We start from the raw sequence: 23,579 nt of genomic DNA on the forward strand, positions 1-23,579 counted from the left end.
CAGCACAGTATAGGCCTTTGACCCACAATGATGTGCCACCTTTTAACCCACTCTAAGATTAATTAAACCCTTCCCTCTCACATAGCCCTCCAATTTTCTTGTCTCTCTGTACATATCTTAGAGCCGCTTTACTATCTCTCATATATCCGTATCTAGCATCACCCTGGCAACACATTCCACGCACTTACCACTTTCCGTGTGGATAAAAAACTACTTCTGACATCCTCCCTATACTTTCCTCCAATCACCTTAGAAATATGCCCTCTTGCATTAGCTATTTTGTTATGAAACCAATATAAATTCAATGAATGATGATTCCTTTCCTTTAACTACTGTATATTATCGGGTTTCTTACAGTTTCAGTCTTTGAGCTTCTAATTCAGAAACACATAAAATCCTCCTTTATGGTTTACCTGCTCCAGCTGCTTTCACTCTAATTTTATCAGGTAATAAGACTTGGTGGATGCAATTGTATTTGACCAAGTCTAACACTATTTCAGCTGAAGTGATCTAACATAGTTCATGTAGAAATTCATCTGCTGAGTCCACAACAACCCTGACTGTGGAAGTACTGCTCATAGATGCATTACTGCCCAAATCACTGGATGCTCCTGGAATAACTTAACACTAGGCTTTGTCTGTTCGTCACATTCTTTGCCAAACAGAGCACGTGAAGGAGAAAAAGTAAGTTGTGGACCAAGGTGGTCACTGGGAATGGATTAAAAAAATACATCACATCACATGAGGTAATTGGGCCTGTGATAGTGAAGGATTTGTAGGAGGCGAGGGAGGTGGGAGTTTGGGTGAGCAGAACTAGGGTTTGGATGAGTGGGGTCTTGGGTTAGGAGGTCAGTGATCAGTGGGTGAAGTGGAGATGGGTAAGGTTGTAAGCTGGGCTGGAGGGTTGGGGGAGGAGGGTGAGATGATAAAAGAATAAGATAAAAATGGGTCTCCCTGAGTTGGTTCCTAGGAATGGAAAGCAGTCCACTTTAAATCATGTTGACAAAGCACGGTAAACAGTGCTATTGATACTTTTTTTTTAAGCTGAGTGCATAATGGGCTCTGTATGGCCCAACATGATGTAATTTCATTCAGCTGATATTCTAAATAAGTGTTGCCACAGGAATGACTTCATTGGGTACCCGTTCAACTGTGATCATTTGCTCTGTAGATCATGATATCTGATTAGAAATTAACTGTTAAATTTCCGAAATGAGTGATTCAATCTGGATATTAGAATGTTCCACTATGCTGATTATAATACAAAACATTGCAAAAGGCAGCATTATGTGACTAAATTTTCAGGCAGTTACTTACTGTTACTCCTAATCTTCATCTGTCAACTATTAAAATGTAATTTGTGTCCAACAGAATGTTTCTTCTATATTTCTTATGACATGGGAACAAAACTGACTTGGTTATAGAGCTGTTCTAAGCATATCAACATGGATGATTGACAATGCAATTGTCAAAATAGAATAATGCACCTGTACATCCTTTATATAACACTGCTGCAGTTGGACTGAAGATAGAATCATAACCAGATATGCCATTGATTTGTTTGAAACAATGGTATTAATGTGACTAAAACATATAAATATGAAGTTTTAAATCAGCGTATTACATACGTATTTTCTTGCTGCTTCTTGGGGTATTCGATACTTGTGATGAGCCTCGACAATGTAATCAAGGAGCTGTTGTTGCTCAGCCGTAAATTCTACTCTCTCTTGGATCTGTATGAACAATAAAAGGTATTTTTACTACTCCACTGGTCAGTGAAATTTCAGCAATCTTAGTCTAAATTAGGTATCGTGTTGGGAAACACGGAACATAAATCTGTAATATATGTTTATGTAGTTTCACTGAAAACTCTATGCAGGGAATATACACAAATCACTCAAAATCCTATCACTTGCACTTCTCTATTAGGAAGAGCATTATACATTGGCACCTTTTATTGGTATTTTAATCTCTTTAAGGCAAATGATCTCACCAATCATTAATTTGTTTAATAATGTAGCTTTTTAACATGTAACAACAGAATTTCCATGCATTGAGTGTAGTAAGTAATAGTTACCTAGAACTGATTTTATAGTACAGATCTTTTGTATGACTGAGACAAACTTTCTAAAAGTAGTAAGTTCTTATACATAGACTGAGACAAACTTTCTAAAAGTAGTAAGTTCTCCTCCACTATACCAGAGATCTAGCACTGCTGCTGAGTAAGAAACCATTAGCCCCCACTGCGATTATCTCCGAGAACACTGCAGAAGAAAACATACAAGTAGAACCAATGATTTAATCTCCAGAACTATATATGTAGATGAAATGGAGAACTCTGTAGCCAGGTTGACTTACCTTGGGACTGCATTACCAATGAGGCAATTGTGATGTAGAGCAACTTCTTGGTGGCTACCTCATAGGACGGACAGTGTGAGTAGCACTTCCAAAGACATCTGCATCATGCTCTTTCAATGGGTTATCCTGTTATAGTCCTCAAACGAAATCTCAGAGAGTTCTGTTGTGCACTCCTGCCATTTGGAAGTTGGCATATTTGCTTCCCTAGAGTGTGTCTTGGCTGCAGCTCTTGTGCTGATGGTTGACCATGTGCAATTCATACCTCTGCACCCCACAGGGTGTAGGGATTTGATTTACACTTGATGTATTAAGTGCAATAAGGCAGCATCATCAAAACAACTGGATCTGTCCTTGGCTACAACCCAGACTCTTGAGTTAGTGATGGAGAGCAGGTCACTAAACAAACTGTTATCTATTATGGACAATCTGGCACATCCTCTCCATGACCGACTGAATAATCAGCGGAGCACCCTTTCAAACAGAATCATTCAGCTCCGCTGTCACAAGGATTGTTACAGAAAATCTTCCCAACCAAATGCAACAAGCATATATAACAGTTCATCTCTGTGCAACCGGGAGAACACACATCATAGTACAATAGTCTCTGTTTTATTATTTTATTCATTATGATTGCATATTATTGTACATTGGTAAATTATTATTGTATATACCGTATTATTATTCTGTACTTTACTAGTCTGCACACTGCTAAGTGTGTCTTTAAATGTTGCTGTAATGAAAGTATTTCCCACTCAGGATCAATAAAGTATTTATTATTATTATTACTATTATTATCTTGCTCCTCGTCCTTGTTGGAGTTAGACTGCTCAATAGAGGAAGTAGTGAGGATGTGGTAATTCTCCTGACATGCTGTATGGAACATCAGTTTGTAGCACTCTGCTAACCAGCCAGGATATCCAGGTTGCTCTAACTAAAACACAGAGCCATTTCCTGCTCAATGGTAGATCCCTTGCAGCTAATATCGTTGAATAATTTAAGTGCTACACTCCCCCCCAACTTCCAGGAGATTTAGAGGTTATTTGTGCATATTGCCTATTACTGTAGGTTTCATAGGTAAACAGCACCAGTGAAATAACAAAACATAAAATCTAGTAAGAGGGTAATCAACATTACATTTTAAATCAACAAATATAAAATGGTGGAGGAACTTAGCGGGTCAGGGAGGGTCAGAAAATGAACAGTCAAATGTTTTAGGCTGAGATCCTTCATTCGGGCTATTGACCAGTTCTGATTAACTTTGGTCCAAAACGTTGGCTGTTAATTCCCTCCATAGATGATGCCTGACCCACTAAGTTCTACCGGGGTTTCCTGCGTATTGGTACAGATTTCCAGCACCTTCAGTCTCTCTTGTGTCCCTATATACATTTTAGCTGTTCACACTCTGTTGCATAAGGAGTTTGTTGGTAAACTGCAGCTGGTCGTTTCCTACATAGCACCATTTTAGCACATGCTTTGAATTTCTATTCACATTTGTTTTAGTTTTCTGTATTGACAGATGGCTTCACATGAAATATGTGTATACTCATATAGAAACATAGAAAACCTACAGCACAATATAGTCCCTTTGGCCCACAATGCTGTGCCGAACATGGACTTAGTTCAGAAATTACCTGGGGTTACCCATAGCCCTCTATTTTTCTAAGCTCCATGTACCTGTCCAGGAGTCTGTTAAAAGACTCCATTGTATCAGCCTCTACCACCATCGCCAGCAGTCTATTCCAAACACTCACCAATCTCTGTTTTAAAAAAATCTTACTCCTGACATCCCCTCTGTACCTACTTCCAAGCACTTTAAGACTGTACCCTCTTGTGTTAGCCATTTCAGCCCTGGGAGAAAGCATCTGACTATTCTCACGATCAATGCCTGTCATCACCTTATACACCTCTATCAGGTCACGTCTTATCCTCCGTCGCTCCAAGGAGAAAAGGCCAAGTTCACTCAACCTATTCTCATAAGGCATGCTCCTCAATTCAGACAACATCCTTGTACATCTCCTCTGCACCCTTTCTATAGTTTCCACATCCTTCCTGTAGTGAGGTGACCAAAACTGAGCACAGTACTCCAAATGGGGTCTGACCAGGTTCCTATATAGCTGCAACATTACCTCATGGCTCTTGAACTCAATCCCATGGTTGATGAAGGCCAAAGCACCGTATGCCTCCTTAACTACACAGTCAACCTGCGCAGCAGCTTTGAGTGTCCTATGGACTTGGATCCCAAGATCCCTCTGATCCTCCACACTGCCAAGAGTCCTACCATTAATACTATATTCTGCCTATTTCACCTACCAAATTTCACCTACCAAAATGAACCACTTCACACTTATCTGGGTTGAACGCCATCTCCCAAATCTCAGCCCATTTTTGCATCCTATCAATGTCCCACTGTACCCTCTGACAGCTCTCCACACCATCCGTAACACTTTGGATCATCAGCAAACTTACTAACCCATCCCTCTACTTCCTCATCCTGGTCATTTTTAAAAATCAGGAAGAGAAGGGGTCCCAGAGTAGATCCCTGAGACACACCACTGGTCACCGACCTCCATGCAGAATATCACCCATTTGCAACCACTCTTTGCCTTCTGTGGGCAAGCCAGTTCTGGATCCACGAAGCATGTGTGTCCACTATGGGGTAAACACTCTTGTACAACTCTTTGGGTACCTCTCATTCCAAACTTAACTTTGGATAGATTCATTATGTATTTCAGTGATCTTTTTCTTTAGCATCTGAATATAAAGTAAAACAAACCTTTAACAACCAAGACATAGAATGTTTATTCCTTTCAAGGAAATCATTCAGCACGCCAAGTGTGCTATGTAAGGACAATCCAGCTAGTCTTACTTCTCTATCCTCTCCCTGTAGCCCTGCAAATTTATTCCTTTTTGATGCCTATCCCACTCCTTTTTGAATGCTACAGTTATATCCTCAATTATAATTCCTTGTAGTACATTTCAGATCCTAAGTAAACAACTTACCACTGATTGTTATCACTCAGTGTCCAAAGATTACCCACCTTACAAGCAATAAAATGGCTCCTACAAGCATGATTGAATGGTGGAGCAGACTCGATGGGCCAGATGGCCTAATTCTGCTGCTATGTCTTATGGTCTTATTGTCTTAAATTTTTCCTCAGGTTAGTTTTGGTTCTCTCGCAAATCATCTTCATTCTACGTATAGTTCTTGACCTCTGTTCCTATAGGAACAACTTCTACCTAACTGACCATACCCTTAATGATTATCTCTGTTGGATCCCCTTGCAATTTGCTCTATTTAAAGGAGAACAATTGCAGTACTATTTTCTCATTCAGCAACACCTTCATCCGAGGAATCAGTGTAATGAATCTATGCTGCACTGATTCCAGGGCAAGTATATCATTTGTTAAATTTGGCGAGCAAAATTACACAAAGCATTGCATTTGAGGCCTCAAAGCCCTGTAAAATCTCAGCAGCACCTTCATAAAACAATGCTTTGCAATAAATGTCAACATACTAATTGCCAACCTAAATTCTTGTACCTGAATAAATAAATAATGGACAGAATCCCTCTGGGTACCAAGCTCTATTGTCTCTCCCATCCTTCCTTTTGGATACACACATGTTTTTATATTATACTTTTGTGTGGCCACCTTCTCTCTTAATCTGTATTCCTTTGTGTAATTCTCACAGCTCACCATCCATCTACCTTGGTGTTATTGGCAAAAGCAAATACATTGTATTCTGCCTTTTTATCGAACTCACAGATATAAATGCTTCTAATCCCTGTTGTATCCCACTGCTAAAATACTGTTAAGCTGATAACAATAGTTTAATGCTACTCTCTGCTTTCTTTCCTTTAAACAATCTTCACTTCATTCTAACTTTGCACTCATCCTTTAAATCCTTACTTTATGTAATAACTTTTTGTTTAGTATCTAACAGATGTCTATTGAAAATCCAGAATTACTATATGCACTGGTTCCATTTTATATACAAGTGGTACTTTGAGACTTTGAGACTTTTTTACCGTGCCCATCGTCTGCTCTTCATCAAATTATGGTATTGCTTTGCACTGTTGTAACTACTGTATATGTTACAATTATGCGGTTTTTGTCAGTTTTTTTTGTCTTGGTTTGTCTTGTATTTCTGTGATATCATTCTGGAGGAACAAATTGTATCATTTCTTAATGCATGCATTACTAAATGACAATAAAAGAGGACTGTGTGTCCTCATAATCTAATCTAATCTAATATACCATTATAATTATAAAATTAAACTTTATTTATTAAATAAGATTACTCTTTGATAAAATAATCTCAGTTTTACCAAATCATATATTTTCTATGTCTCTAACATGCAAAATGTGATGAATTTCAATATTTTGCTGAGAACAGGTTAAACTGAGCAGACTATTTTATTTTCTGTCCCTAATTTCTCATGTATTGGTATAATACTTGTTATCTCCCAACCTCTGATCATATTTGAAAACCAGGGGAATTTTGGAGAATCTGCACTAATGCATCTTAAAACTGTGAGATGCAAACTATTATTTAATCATTATAATATGTCCAGTCTTATTCCCTTTAATTTCTCCAGTAATCAATGTAGACATTTCTATTTGTTGCAATACTGTCTATCCATTATATAACCTCCTCAAGAGATAAGCATGAAATAAATCCTCAATATTGCTTTTTATTCTCTATGCCCATCACCTGGAAAAATGTGCCAAACAGCCATTGCAAAACAGTATGCATAACAGTAATAATTGTAGATAAAATTTAACTGCAATTTCCAGAAGATATCAGGATTTTTATCTCAGCTTTAGGTAACTCCAGTTCATTCCACGAAAGGAATGCAAGGCTGAACATTTTTGTGTCTTATTTCACATTCTCCTCACCAATGATTATGTCTTTTCTGTCTTCTGCATGAAACAAAATCTGATAAATGTACTCTGAAGCTCCCACCATTTAAAAACTGAAATCTTTATCATACACATTCAAATTGTCTTACTTTTCCTGCCTTGGTTGTAGACGAAACCTGTTTGGTGTCAACACCATCTTCCTCTGTCTTTATGCTACAAAAAAGATCCATGACTTGTTTGGTGTTTTTCCGCAGGCGTTTTGATTTACACTGGATTTCTGTTAGCAAACCTAGGAGATTTAATAGATACCATTTAATGCTCAAAATCAATATTCCTGGATAAAGAGACTTTTTTTTTTAAACTTGCTCTGTTCCATTTGCCCACCTCCTCTACATTGGTCTATCTTGATTCATCTTGAAACAATGTCTTTATTTTAAAATCCCCATCCATATATTCTAATCCTTCCATATCTTCACAGCATCCATTCTATAACTCCCTACAATCTCAGGAACCTGGTTCTTGGGCACCATGTTTTTAATTGCACAATCACACCATTTCCTTATCTGCAAGACACTAAGCTCAGAGAATGCTCTGTCTAGATCTGCCGACTTGTGTCTCCACGAAAATGACCTGCTTTCCTCTCTCTCTCTTCCCTTATGAAAATCCATTAAATCTAATAGTTTGATTCAGATTGTTTCAACCCATGATAACTTTTTCAAAAGCAAAGCGGAATTTCCAATATAACATTGTTTCATCAGAAAGAATGCCTATTTGTATCTCAACATTATTATATTAAAACATTAGTTTTAATCATAAAATTAAAACATTTTGAAGGCTGCAAAAAGTGTTTCGAAAAGTTAGCTGATCTGAAACAAGGGAATAGTACCAAGGAAATTTAAAATACATAATTCAAATATGGGGAGAGAGAAGAAAAATGTTACTCAAGAGATGGGAACATGGATGAGAAATAAAACTGAAGGCTTTATGAAGCCTTGAACTGTTCAGTGCCAAATTTTATTTGATGACACCCTTATGAAGAGCTTGAGAGATTTTGCCAGATTAAAGTTACCATATTTTATCAGAGTTGCAGTTGTTAATTTGCACTCCCTCTAAATTCTATCAGTTGTCACCCTTTAACCTACCCTAGTTTCATGATGACTGTGGCACATTAGTTACCTTGAAATAATCTAGTTTGTATGTCATTATGTAACATGTGGATTTGTAGAGCTTATCTGAGAATTTGCAAGGGATTCTCAATAATCCCTCTTCACTGATGGAATTGAAAGAATTTGTGAGGCCTAGCAAAACCATATACAATGGTTGCTGCAATTCTGTCTTCCAACAAAACTGTCGTCTTCCGTATTTATTCTTCCTTTTCCTTATCACTGCAATCAACTTTTCCATCTCTGTGGTAAATTAATGGAATTAGATGAAATAAGGGAAGGAAGCATTTACAAATGATCTCAGAAGAAAATTGTGATGTTACCAGTTTAGTATGAATAGGATTGAAGGGGTCAAGGATGCAGTTAATTAGACAAGAGCATAGGAGACTCTCATGGTCTGAGTCGACGTTCCCTCCCCCATAGGAGATATATGGGAAAAATGAAAATATTGCCCGAGGATGCTCTGCGGAGAGATTTGTTTCATTGAGCTCAAAAGCTAAAGGCTAACTGCTAAAGTAGGCGAATGTATATGGGAATTAAATTTGGCCACCACTGCTAAATGCGTACAAGGAAATGTCCACTGGCCTCATTCTCCTTCCACTTATGGAAATCAATGTGAAGGAGAAGAATATAATTGGTGACTGATAGCACCAGAGAACAATGATTTCTCTCCTTTCTATTTTCTCTTAAAAATTTCTTCTATTGGCCTCCATCTTGCACCCAATATTAGAAATGAGACAGAAAGAGACAATAGAAAAAAGTTTCAGGAAATTAATGGCAGTGGGAAAGTATGCCTTATGCTATCTTCCCTTTCCAAAGAGGAGTTTTCAAGAGGAAGGCTAAATCTAGTAAAACTTAATATAAACCAGCCAGATAATGTCATGGACAGTTTAATCAGTTTTCACTAGAAATGGTCATCATGGTCTTTTGAACTTGAGGTTGCAATTCTGTACTGAGCTTGTGAGTGGCTAACCTAGATTTTATGATCTAGGTGCACAGGTCACATAGATTTTCTGATCTTTCCTGCTTTAGCTGTGCAACAGGCTCTGATTTGTTGATGGACTATTTTTCATATGACTGCAGGTAGAGTGACTGTGATAAGAGACTTTTGCTGCCTTCTACAGCAGACAATAACAATTTTTCCACCTGGATTCAATTAGTGACAATGCCTTCTTTCCCATATTGTAGGTCTTGCCATGGACAATCTACGACTGTCACCTTGTCAGATGCATAGGAGATCCTAAAGATCAGTAATTGTGTGTGAGCCCTTTGTTGCTAGTCCTGTCTGTTAAGAACATAAAATCAAGTAATCTCTCATGTCTGTTTGCCTGTTCAGTACTGTGACAGGTCTTTGACTTAGTGCAATATAACAATCTAAGCCGAATATCACAACCTAACATCTTTGGTTAGCAAAAGTCAATCAAGTTCAGATTTAAAATTTTATGTTGATCCAGTATTGGAAAAAGAGTTCTAAACTTGAACAAGAATTTAAATATAAAAGTCTTCCACAACTTCATTCCTGAAAGTGTGCCTTCAATCTTTAAATAATGACCCTTAATCCTAAAACTTTTGAATGAGCAGAAATATTTTGTCCCCATCGAGTCTAATAAATTTTTAATTGCTTCATCATTCAAATATCATTCTTAGGCTAATTAATAGCTTTGTTACCTGAGAAAGAAGATTGTAAGTTGAAGAGCCATCACAAAGTCATGAGAACAAAACCAGTTTGACACTCCTCTGGAATATTATTAGAAATGCTGACTTTTGGCAACAGAATTGGTTGATAATTTATACCAGCAAGAAAATGAGAGAGATAGTTGATTACTTAAGTCAATCAGAGAGTGAGAGAGACAGATGATTATTGAAACTAGTAAAAAAAATTGAGTGAACTTATCTATTAAATAAGCTAACTGAAGAATGTTGGCACTGGTCAATAATTTAAATTAAGATCTTGCTTCTGTCACAAGTAGATGCAGAAAGCAAGTGACTATCCCCATCATCCTAACAAATATTTATTCCTCGATCAACAGTACTAACAACAAATGATCTGCTCATTATCATATTCCTGCTTATTGGAGCTTCTCATCTGCAAATTGGCTGCCATGTTTCCAAAATTATATTAGTACTTCATTGGCTGTTAAGAGCTTTGGGTATTTCAGAGATCCTAAAAGGAGTTAAATTAGTAGAAGTATTTTTTTTAGTCAAGTACCAAAGGATCAACAAAAATACATTTTCAAATATAAACTTTTTGTATTCATTAATTACTTACATTCAGCTAGCATTCCCACTGCCTTGCATTTCTTCAACCGGCATTCCTGACATTTCCTGCGCATGTACATATCCATTTCACAGTTCCCACCAGTTTTACATTTATATACTGCATTCTTGGTGATACTCCGACGGAAAAATCCTGTTTGGATAATTAGGCATTCTGAGTTTTATAACAGAAGAGTCTCTCTGAAAAGATGGTAAGTTGTTTAAAGTAGACAGATCTACTTATATAATTTTAAACTGTTTTGTGGCATTAAACATATTTTTATGTCTCCCATATCTCAAAGAAAATCTGAGAACACAGAAGTTTCTAAATGGCTAGCTTTCCTTGTGAATTAACCAGAATATTTTTCATACTCTGTATGAATATAATTTCTGAAGCTTAAATCAATATTAATGCTGAATAGTTCTTCACAGAATAATAATCTATCAGAGAAGGCATTACAAATAATCAAGAATGAGCATAGCCTGAAATGTAACAATGCCAAGATACCATCCACAAAATCTGCAAGTATGCCAATAGTAAATGACTACTGTGAATCAAGTTCAGGATTAACAGTGAGGCATGTAGTTGTAATGGGATACCTGTTTCAATAATATATGCAAATTATATATATTAGGCTGAGAGATGGCATTGATATTCATATTTTTAAACCTATCTCAATTCATTTCTGGATTCGCTGTACCAATAATCTGGTCCTCTGGAGTGAAAATGAGAAAATCCTGTAGGTCCCTTTCAATCCTGTAAACTGGAATTCCAATGCCACTAGTACTTTAGTGGACACTACTTGTTCAGAATGGAAGCTCAGACAACTTTCAATAGATACTGTATCAGGGTGAGTCCCCGGATGCACTGAATGAAATACTATCCATTATGTACATAGGCTGTTCATTGGGCAAAATTGCAGTCAACAGGATGATGTTCAACATAAAAGTCAGACAAAATCAAAAAGAGTGAATACAGGACTGAAGGTGTTGTATCTGAATGTGAGCAGTATATGGAGTAAGGTAGATGAACTTGCAGCACAGTTGCTGATTGGCAGCTATGATGTTGTAGGCATCATTAAATCATGGTTGAAAGATTATAGCTGGGAGCTTAATGTCCAAGGATACACATTGTATTGAAAGAATAGGCAGGAAGGCTGAGGGGGCAGCAATTCTCTGTTGGTAAAAAATAAAACCAAATCATTAGAAGGAAGTGACATAGGGTCGGAAGGTGTTGAATCAGGATAGAGCTAAGGACTGCAAGGATAAAATGAGCCTGATGGGAATTACATACAGACCCCCAAACAGTAGTAAGGATATTGCATACAAATTACAATGAGAGATAGAAAATATATGCCCAAAGGGCAATGTTACAATAGTCATGTGTAGGTGGAATGGGAAAATCAGATTGGTGTTGGATTCCAGGAGGGGGAATTTCTAGAGTGCCTATGAGATGACTCTTTAGAATAGCTCATGGTTGAGCCCACTAGAGGATCAGCTATTCTAGATTGGATGTTTTACAATGAACCAGAATTAATTAGAGAACTTAAGGTAAGAGAACCCTTAGGGGTAAGTGATCATAATATGATAGAATTCACCCTAAAATCTGAGAAGGAGAAGTTAAAGACAGATGAATCTATATTGCTAAGGTATGAGAGAGGAGTTGGCCAGAATTGATTGGAAAAGAACACTTTTGATGATGGCAGAGTAGCAAAGGCTGAAATTTCTGAAAGCAATTCGAAAGGCACAGGATATATACATCCTAAAGAGCAAGGAGTATTCTAAAGGGAAGATGACACAACCATGTCTAACAAGAGAAGTGAAGGCCAACATAAAAACCAATGAGAGGGTACATAATAAAGCAAAAATTAGTGGGAAGTTTGAGGATTGGGAAACTTTTAAAAACCAACAGAAGGCAACCAAAAAAGTCATTAAGAAGATAAAGATGGAATACAAAAGTAAGCTAGCCAATAATATTAAAGAGAATACCAAAAGTTTCTTCAGGTACATAAAGTGTAAAAGAGAGGTGAGAGTGAATATTGGACCACTGGAAAATTATGCTGGACAGATAGTAATGGGGAACAACAAAATAGCAGGAAAACTGAATGAGTATTTTGCATCTGTCTTCACTGTAGAAGACACTAGCAGTGTGGTGGAAGTTCCAGGTGTCAGGTGGCATGAAGTGAGTGAAGTTACCATAACCAGAGAGAGGGTTCTTGGGAAACTGAAAGGTCTGAAGGTGGATAAATCACCTGGACCAGATGGATTACACCCCAGGGTTCTGAAAGAGGTAGCTGAAGAGATCGTGAAGACATTAGAAATGATCTTTCAAGAATCACTAGATTCTGGAATGGTTCCGGAAGACTGGAAATTTGCAAATGTCACTCCACTCTTCAAGAAGGGAGAGAGACAGAAGAAAAGAAACTATAGGCCAGTTAATCTGACCTCAGTGGTTGGGAAGATGTTGGAGTTGAATGTTAAGGATGAGGTCTCTGGGTACTTGGAGACACTTGGTAAAATAGGCCATATTCAGCATGATTTCAAGGGAAAATCTTGCCTGACAAATCTGTTGGAATTCTTTGAAGAATTAACAAGCAGAATAGATAAAGGAGAATCAATTGAAGTTGTGTACTGGATTTTCAGAAGGCCTTTGACAAGGTGCCACACATGAGGGTGCTTAACAAGCTACAAGTCCATGGTATTACAGGAAAGATTCTAACATGAATAAAGCAGTGACTGATTGGCAGGAGGCAAAGAGTAGGAATAAAGTGAGCTTTTTCTGGCTGCCGGTGACTAGTGATGTTCCACAGGGGTCTGTGTTGGGATTCTTTTTTTTTATTATCTGTCAATGATTTGGATGATGGAATTGATGGCTTTGTTGCAAAATTTGCAGACGATATGAAGATAGCTAGAGGGGCAAATAGTTTTGAGGAAGTAGAGAAGCTACAGAAGGACTTAGATTAGAAGAATGGGCAAAGAAATGGCAGATGGAATACAGTGTCAGGAAGTGTATGATCATGCACTCTGGTAGAAGAAATGAAAGGGTAGACTATTTTGTAAATGGAGAGAAAATACAAAAAACTGAAGTGTAAAGGGACTTAGGAGTTCTTTTGCAGGATTCTAAAGTTCAATTTGCAGGTTGAGTCTGTGGTGAGGAAAGTAAATTCAATGTTAGCATTCATTTTAAGAGGACTAGAATATAAAAACAAGGGTGTAATGTTGAGACATTATAAAGCACTGGTGAGACCTCACTTGGAGTATTGTGAGTAGTTTTGGCCCCTTAGAAAGGATGTGCAGAAAGTGGAGGGGGTTCAAAGGAAGTTCACGGAAGTTATTCCAGGATTGAATGGCTTGTCATGTGAAGAGTGTTTGATGGCTTTGGGCCTGTATGCACTAGAATTCAGAAGAATGAGGGGTGACCTCATTGAAACCGAATACTGAAAGCCCTTAATAGAATGGATGTGGAATGGAGGTTTCCTACGGTGGGAGAGTCTCAGACCAGAGAACATAGCCTCAGAACAGAGGAGCATCCTTTTAGAATGGAGATGAGCAGAAATTTCTTCAGCCTGAGAGCGGTGAATCTGTGGAATTCTTTGCCACTGGCAGTTGTGAAGGCCAAGTCTTTATGTATATTTAAGGCAGAGGTTGATAGGTTCTTGATTGGTCAGGGCATGAAGAGATACAGAGAGAAGGCAGGAGATTGGGGCTGAGAGGAGATGTGGATCAGCAATGATGAAATGGTGAAGCAGACTTGATGGGCCAAATGGCCTAATTCTGCTCCTATATCTTATGGTCTTATGAAAGGATAAAATCCAAGGGCAACATACAACCCTTGACAAGTTGAAACTGGGTCACTCAAGTTCTTGATCTTTCTGCATGAAGTAGGCTTACAGTGTGCCAAACATCATCTTCTTTATGCCCATCAGCTTTGTTCTGTAACATGCATCATCAAAGATGTCATCTGACTTTTCCAAGACCAAGCTCTCTCTGGTGAATTCTCCCTTGTGTTATTCTGCCCCCTTGATCTGGTTCCTACATATTCATGTCTCTGGCGTATCACTAGATGTATATATGTCTTTAAAATACGTATTTCCAAGCTAAGAGTGAAGAATAGAGAAGTACACACATATTGAAATCCAGTTTTCCTTTGAACTTGTGTGTATGCATTGGATTATACTACTAATAGTTATCTCTGCCACACCTCTAATTCAGTAGTCCTGTTCCAGTTTTGGAGTAGTCTGATATAACAATATTAGCAGGTTAAGTAGTTTGGTTTATAATGCATCACTCTCACTTGTTTCTCAGCCCTTTCAAGGTAGAATGCTTTTCATCTCGCACACAATATAAAATTCAATAACCTCCTGAAGCCAGTAGTTACAAAGATATCATCATCAAATTGATTAAAGAGATACTTTTTGATGAAAGAGGATGAATAAGCACATTGTAAATAAAGCAGAATACAGAGGTTGGAAATCTGATAGAAAAACAGAAAATACTGGAAATGTAGAAAAATGGTCAGGCTGCATTTGCAGAGAAGGAAATGCAATTAATATTTTATGTAATTTACCTGAACTAAGAAGTCAAAAGCTGAGATGTTAACATTTTCTCTCTAGAGCTGCTTAGTATTTTGAGCATTTTGTTTATCTGTATTCTGTTATGTAGGAGTCGACTAGGTCAGCAGAAACCATCTGAAAGAATTACTTTCCAGAGCTGGTCTGCAGGCATTTATTGAACTGGTTTGTTGATTTTTTTGTGTTTGTTTTATGTTTAGTGAATGTATATGCATAACTGTTAATTCATTAGGTCACCAACAGCAATGGCATTGCTAACAATCTGATATGTCCACGATTGCACAATAACTTCAGATTTTACGCTAAATCACATTTTCATGCGTAAGACCATAGACATAGGAGCAGAGACAGATACCCACCAAACAAAACATGCACAAATACTCACATGAACGTACTTGCACGCATTATATATACACTCATGCACATATTCCAAATGTCTAAAAACACACACATGGTATACTATTGATACTGATACTCGGGTATAGACAGGTATTCACTTTGTGCTTTTGGTATCCACAAATGATTCACTACTCTCAGTTTCCCAAAGAATTGTGACTGAAATTGTTAATAGTTTTTACAGTTGTAGGCTGTAAGTTATTAATTTAAGCTATGTAATTACATGGTATAACTTCTATTTAACAGAACTGTGTAAACACAGCAGCAAATTTGATCTGGCAGTAACCATACATCTACTCCTATACTGCTCCATGCACCACACCTCTGACAACCCAACAACGATCTCCATCAGTCACTAATCTTACCTAATGTTCATAACACAAGTTCAAACATTTACTATCGCTTAAATACACCAAAATCCACAGTTGAGTATGAATGTGCCATCCTTCTTGGGATGACAGAAACTGTCATTGCTATTGCTACCTATCTGTCAGCTGGCTGGCCAGAATGCTTGCACTGAAACAGTGCTGCCTGAAGCTGGACCATTCAGCCCCAGACCTGCTTGTGGGTCACCCTTTTGTCTCCTGTCACTTCCTCTGATGCACATCATGAATTTTCTAAAACTACAGTACCTGGAAATAGTAAGTCAGGCAGTGAAATGTAGGACTAAGAGTTGGACAATGACATTTAATCAATAATTATGAAGCTTTGTCGCTATTTGGATCTCTAAATATTTTAGCATGGTGACTCCTTAATTCAAATTTTCATTATTAGTATTCTGGTAGTTGTAAATCATCAATAGTGTGGGGAAAGCAACATGAGAATTAAATGATTAAGTTTCCCTTTACTTATTCTTACTTATGAGGACATGCCCTCTTCTCATTGTTACCATCAGGAAGGAGGGACAGAATCTGGAAGGCACACATTCATCAATTTAGGAACAGCTCTTTCCCCTCGGCCATCCAGTTTCTAAATGGACATTGAACCCATGAGCACTACCTCACTACTTTTTAAAAATTTATTTCTGATTTTTTGCACTGCTTATTTTAACTTAACTATTTAATAGACATTTATATATAATCACTGCAATTGTTACTTTTTCTATATTTATCATGTATTGCACTGTACTGCTGCTGCAAAGTTAACAAATTTCATGACATATCCCAGTGATATTAATTCTGATTCTGGTTAGACAGAAAAGCTGGAACAATGTTTAATTACATACAGGTAATAGAACAAATAAATGAGTAGATGAAGTAGCCCACTCAGCCCTCAAATCTGCTCATTTACCATCTAATAAAATCATTCTGATTTGATTCGTAATTTTAACTCCCTATTCTACCCCTGATAACCTTTCATTAACTTGCTTATCTAAGTGTGCCGGCTTTAAAAATATTCAAAGTTTCTGCTTTCAACTAACAACCTCTAAGGAAAAATTTAATCTCAAGTTTTATTTTCATATGTGGCTCCTAGTTGTTGATTCTCCAGAAAATAGGATATATTCTCAGGACACCCAAGATCTTACCCATCTCAATCGCTCTCACTCTTCTAAACTCCAGTGGATAGTGCCTAGCCCATCGACGCTTTCCTTATGGGACTATCTTAGGTATTATACTAGTAACAACAATGCTGGAAGCATTCAGCTGACAAGCACTTCCTGAGGAGGCAAAAGTTGTAAGATGAAGTTTTTGTTTGTGACCCTGCAGGAAGAAGAGGAAAGGAAAGATTTCCGATATATAGCAGTAAGCGGGAGGGTAGGATAGAGACTGACAGTTCCAAAGTGGAGCTAAATGAGAAAGGGATGATGGAGGGGATGGGAATGGAAAATGTAAGAGGATTGGAAAACTAGATGAACAGATGAGAGTGAGTGTGTGTGTGTGTGTGTGTGTGTGTGTGTGTAGGATGAGAGCACTGGGGATGTGTGTTACCTGAAAATTTAATGTTCACACCATTGGGCCCTAAGTAGATTACTACCATTTGCTTGTAAGCTAACCAAGGAAGAAAAACTTTCTCCAATCTTAAATATATCAGATGAGGCCTCGCCAATGCTCCATATAACTGAAACAATATTAGTATCTTTGTCTTCCTTAGCAAGAAATCTTATGTTAGCTTTTCTAATTAACTGCTGTATCTTTATGTATTGAGACTGTGTAGAACAGGCCCTTCCAGCCCTTCAAGCCACACCACCCAGAAACACTCGACTTACCCTAGCCTAATCAAGGGACAATTTAGAATAATCAGTTAGCCTACTAGCCAGTACATCTTTGGACAGATGGTGGGGGGGGAAGGGAAACAGGAGCTCCTGGAGAAAACCCATGTACTCCACAGGGAGGACACAAAGACTCCTTACAGACAGTGCCACGTTTGAACTCTAAACTCTGACACCCCGAGCTGTAATAGCGTCAAGCTAGCTGCTACGTTACTGGCCTGAAGTGAATTATGCACAAATACACTCAAATCCCTCTACATCTCAGAGTTCAGTAATCTCTCATCATTTAGATAATATCCTTTTCAGTTTTCCTGCCAGAATAAACAATTCCATAGTTTCTACATTAATAATCTATTTACTAGAGATTTGTCTGATCACAATCTATTTATATCCATGTAGCTTTCTTTATGACATTGTCAGAACTTACTTACCTACCTATCTTTGTGTCATCAGCAAATTTACCTATTGTACATTAAAGTAATTTATCTAAAGTAAAATTTTGAGGTCCCATCATCAATATCTATGCAACGCCTTTTGTTACATCATGCCAACTAGAAGTGAAGCATTTAAGCTTGCCAATCTTTTCTCCACCCTATAATATTACCTGTTACACTGAGATTCCATTGTCTACAATAACTTTTGATCCAGCTTTTATTAAATACCTTTTGGAAATCAACGTACATGATATTTACTGCTTCCTTTTATTCACATTGTCTGTTAATACATCAGGGAACTGCAATAAATTGGTCCAATGTGACTTCCTTTTCACATTGATTATCTTCAATTTTCCCTCTAAATATCCTGCTGTATCATCTTTATTAATAGTTTCTAACATTTTCATTATCAAAGGTTCATTTATTATAGAAGTATGTGTGCAGTATAAAACTCTGAGAATCATCTTCTCCAGATAGCCACAAAACAAAGAAAGCCATAATAGTTCTAAGAAAAACATCAAACCCCCCTCCCCCTTGCAGAAAATAAATTGGGTTTCTTTCTTGTTTTTTTCTACAGTCAAATATCTGTTTTATTTTATCGGTTTTGCATTATTCATTCACAAAGCTCTCTTTCTATAGGGAACAATATTCACTTTGTAAGCAACACACATCAAAGTTGCTGGTGAACGCAGCAGGCCAGGCAGCATCTGTAGGAAGAGGTGCAGTCGACGTTTCAGGCCGAGACCCTTCGTCAGGACTAACTGAAGGAAGAGTTAGTAAGAGATTTGAAAGTTGGAGGGGGAGGGGGAGATCCAAAATGATAGGAGAAGACAGGAGGGGGAGGGATAGAGCCAAGAGCTGGACAGGTGGTTGGCAAAAGGGGATACGAGAGGATCATGGGACAGGAGGTCTGGGAAGAAAGACAAGGGGGGGACCCAGAGGATGGGCAAGAGGTATATTCAGAGGGACAGAGGGAGAAAAAGGAGAGTGAGAGAAAGAATGTGTGCATAAAAATAAATAACGGATGGGGTACGAGGGGGAAGTGGGGCCTTAGCGGAAGTTAGAGAAGTCGATCTTCATGCCATCAGGTTGGAGGCTACCCAGATGGAATATAAGGTGTTGTTCCTCCAACCTGAGTGTGGCTTCATCTTTACAGTAGAGGAGGCCGTGGATAGACATGTCAGAATGGGAATGGGATGTAAGCTGTTTTTAAAAACATCTTTCTGTTTATATCTCTAAGAAGCTTAATATCGTACTCTAGTTTTCTCTATTTTAGTAATCTTTTTGTCATTATTTGGTGTTAATTTGAAATCTATCCTACCTACTGACCTCAATCCATTGAGAGTGTTGTGGTCCCAGTTCCCAGTAAGGACTCCTGATTGGTTCTTGTTCTGAATTCCATGGAATTTCCATGGAGTTGAAGGGTGGGCAGCTCCGATATTGTAAATGAATGAGCACATGGAAATAGGAGGACATATTTTGAAATGAGAATGATAGATGACCTGAAGTCTACCTTGCAGTAACCAGGCAACTGATATCCTTCTAGATTGTACTCTGCATTTTTGCAAATAAGCTTTGATGGGATATTGCTAAACATTTTGTACATTATGAACTGCGAAAATATGTTCAGTATGGTTAATCAAGGTGGCATTATAATGAGCTGCTTTATGCTGAATCAGTTAAACCTTTAGTTATATGAAGGCAAGCCTTCATAAGGTACATTAAGTACAAAATCATATACTTACCAATATAGTTGCTTAATGATCTTATAATAATATAGCATTTACATAACACCATATATGACAAAAAAAACATTATTCTTCAAGATCAAAAAGTTCCTGGAATCTCCTATAAAGATTAATGTTATTTTTCACATGTATATGCATCACTTGCTTCAAATGATTGTGCTGGGCAGCCCACACTTCAGACGCCAACATAGCATGCCCACAAATCACTATCCTAACCACAAGCCCTTGGAATGAGAAAGGAAACCAAGGCTGTCATGAGGAGAAGGTAAAGCACCAGGAATTGAACACTGACTTTACAGCTGGCACCGTAAAGCAACGCAGTTCCCACTACGCAATGTATTGCCAACATAGCTGCAGCTCAGAAGAATAAAATAAACTCTACTATAAAATCAGTCCCCAACATACTCATAAATTATTAAGGATTCCCTTTAAAGCTCAGTGTTGTAGGTTACTCAATGACATTGCACAATGACAGATTTCACCACCACGTACTCTTCCAGTTATGGGCATACATCTGTGAATAAATACAAGTCCAAAAGCTGTGCACGCAAATGGGAATCCACGGAGCATTAAAAAGCATACTTAATGCAAGTTAGTTTCTATCACTTGGGCTACGCACATGATATTATATCAGAGTATAAATTTATATCTCCTTATTAAATACTGACAATTTAGAAAAATAATTCATTTTAATATAAAAATGTCTAATATTCTTACCTTTACATCCTTCACAGGTTAGTGCATTATAGTGATACCCTGAAGCTTTGTCCCCACACACCACACACAACTCTTCCTCTCCCTTTACTCGCAAAGATGAATTATTGAGTCTTGGTCTTTTCATCACAGGTATTCCTCCATCTGCAACATTGGGGACCAAGTACTGTGGCTTGTTTAGCTCATATGAGCTCGGAGAATAATGTCCTTCTGGTGAGTATTGAGGGTAGTAATTATGTGTGGAATAGTGTGCCTGCTGCTGTGGTGCGGCCATCGTAGAGAACTGCATATTTGGATACTGGCTGTATGGAGGCATCTGTAGGTCTGGGTCTTGAAGTGGATAGCTAATCTGATCAGTCAGAACCTCTAAATTTAGAACAAAGTAGAAATTACTCAAGAGCAAGAAACTTTAATCTATATCTATGAATATTTCTAATATATCGCTGCTTTTCAGAAAAAAAATTGCAGTATTTTAACATGACAGCTAACGATCACCTCCTCAAGTTCAGTTTGGGAGGGGCAATAAATGCAGCTGTTGTCAGTGATGCCCAGATTCCAAAGATAATTATAATAAAATGCCAGACTCTCCACCCGCACTCAGCTTCAGTGTAAGTAACCTGCATCATTGGTAGCCAGCAATTAAAGACAGGAATCTTACACCAGTGACTTAAGAATCTCATTACTTGCCTCTTGACATCACTGCATATGCTCAGCAGTCTTAAAGATGACCATGTCAAATGCAGAAAAGGATCTGAATCATATTTCCAAAGACATACTACTTTTTAGATAAAATTCATTGAGTGGTACACAAAAAAATTGGACTTTGTGAATGAGTTTCTTATTTTTTTCATGAAATCATCACTTGTAATCATCAATATATGAAATCATATTATAAATAAGTGGTAGATTACATCCAGAGAAGAGCAGAGAGCCTTAATTCATTTAACACTGTCAAATTTTATCAGAAATTATTTTTAACCTTTTTTGAATGAAATAAAAGGTTTCAGTTTGGAAAATTAATTTAGTATTTCACACCATAATCATGAAAAAAATCTTGCAGGAAGAGAACTCTAATGTAGAAAAGATAACTTCCCATCATTAATTGTGCTGGTGTATATGTAATTGTAGTCCCATATTATTTTTGCAACTTATAGTTTGTTTTTCTTTTGAGTTAGTTATCTGCAGTCTAATGTGTGATAGCATGAAGGCACTGAGCAACTAAAAGGCAAATTTTCTTTATTTTGCTTGAAACTTTGACAGCTGAATCAAATTAATAATCAGCTTGACTCCGTTATCACCTTCCCATGGCAGCTTAATCCTGTTTATTAGATTTAACTCATTTCTTAATTGAATCATGGGCAAGCAAACACTTAAAGACACTAATTAGAGTTACAGAGTTACAGAACACTACAGCACAGAAACAGGCTCTTCGGTCCATCTAATCCATGCTGACCCATTAATCTGCCGAGTCATATCGACCTGCACCCAGACAATCACCCTCCATACCCCTCCCATCCATGTAGCTATCCAAATTTCTATTTAGTGTTGAAATTGACCCTGTGTCCACCACTTGCGTTGGCAGCTCAGATCACACTCTCATCACCCTCTGAGTGATTAAGTTCCGCCTCATGTTCTCCTTAAACATTTCACCTTTCTTCCTTAACCCATGATCTCTAGTTCTAGTCTCACCCCACCTCAGAGGAAAAGGCCTGTTTGCATTTACCCAATCTATACTTCTCATAATTTTGTTCACCTCTACCATATCTCCCTCAACCTTCTACACTCTAGGCAATGAAGTCCTAACCTATTCAGTCTCCCCCTACAACTCAAATCTCGAGTCCTGGCAACATCCTTATCAATTTTCTCTGCTCTCTTCCAATCTTATTGACATCAGTCCAGTAGGTAGGTGACCAAAACTGGAGACAATATTCCAAATATTGTCCAAATAAGTGAAGAAAGCTAATGGCATGTTGGCCTTCATAACAAGGGGAGTTGAGTATAGGAGCAAAGAGGTCCTTCTGCAGTTGTACAGGGCCCTGGTGAGACCACACTTGGAGTATTGTGTGCAGGTTTGGTCTCCAAATTTGAGGAAGGACATTCTTGCTATTGAGGGAGTGCAGCAGAGGTTCACGAGGTTAATTTCCGGGATGGCGGGACTGTCATATGTTGAAAGATTGGAGCGACTGGGCTTGTATACACTGGAATTTAGAAGGATAAGAGGGGATCTGATTGAAACATATAAGATTATTAAAGGTTTGGACACGCTAGAAGCAGGAAACATGTTCCCGATGTTGGGGGAGTCCAGAACCAGAGGCCACAATTTGAGAATAAGGGGTAGGCCATTTAGAACGGAGTTGAGGAAAAACTTTTTCACCCAGAGAGTTGTGGATCTGTGGAATGCTCTGCCTCAGAAGGCAGTGGAGGCCAATTCTCTGGATGCTTTCAAGAAAGAGTTAGATAGAGCTCTTAATGATAGCGGAGTCAAGGGATATGGGGAGAAAACAGGAAGGGGGTACTGATTGTGGATGATCAGCCATGATCACAGTGAATGTGCTGGCTCGGAGGGCAGAATGGCCTACTCCTGCACCTATTGTCTATGGTCTACTGTCAAATTAAGCCTCACCACTGTCTTATGTTTCAAGATAACATCCCAGCTGTACTCAGTACATTGAATTATGAAGACCAATCTGCCAAAAGTTTTCTTTATGACCCTATCTACCTGTGACACCACATTAAAGGAATTATGGATCTGTATTTACAGATCTCTCTGTTCTACCACACTCCTCAAAGCCTTATCACTCACCATGCAAGTCCTTCCCTGGTTTGTCCTCCCAAATTACAACACCTCTTACTTGTCTGCATTAAAT

The 23,579-nt window shown here is 38.0% G+C and overlaps 1 protein-coding gene across 8 annotated transcripts in view; it reads right to left on the reverse strand.

The window, feature by feature from the left end:
• The window catches only part of LOC134344214 (bile acid receptor-like), a 129,699-nt gene that overhangs the window by 39,822 nt on the left and 66,298 nt on the right, over nt 1–23,579 (reverse strand). For all 8 annotated transcript variants that reach the window (XM_063043630.1, XM_063043631.1, XM_063043629.1 and 5 more), the window contains 4 exons: nt 20,716–21,078; nt 10,654–10,794; nt 7,371–7,510; nt 1,629–1,733 (listed from right to left, as the gene is read on the reverse strand). In XM_063043630.1, coding sequence (XP_062899700.1) covers nt 1,629–1,733; nt 7,371–7,510; nt 10,654–10,794; nt 20,716–21,078 — 749 coding nt within the window. The remainder of the gene's footprint in view (nt 1–1,628; nt 1,734–7,370; nt 7,511–10,653; nt 10,795–20,715; nt 21,079–23,579) is intronic.

This window comes from Mobula hypostoma, chromosome 3 (assembly GCF_963921235.1).
Source record: "Mobula hypostoma chromosome 3, sMobHyp1.1, whole genome shotgun sequence".
NCBI lineage: Eukaryota > Metazoa > Chordata > Chondrichthyes > Myliobatiformes > Myliobatidae > Mobula > Mobula hypostoma.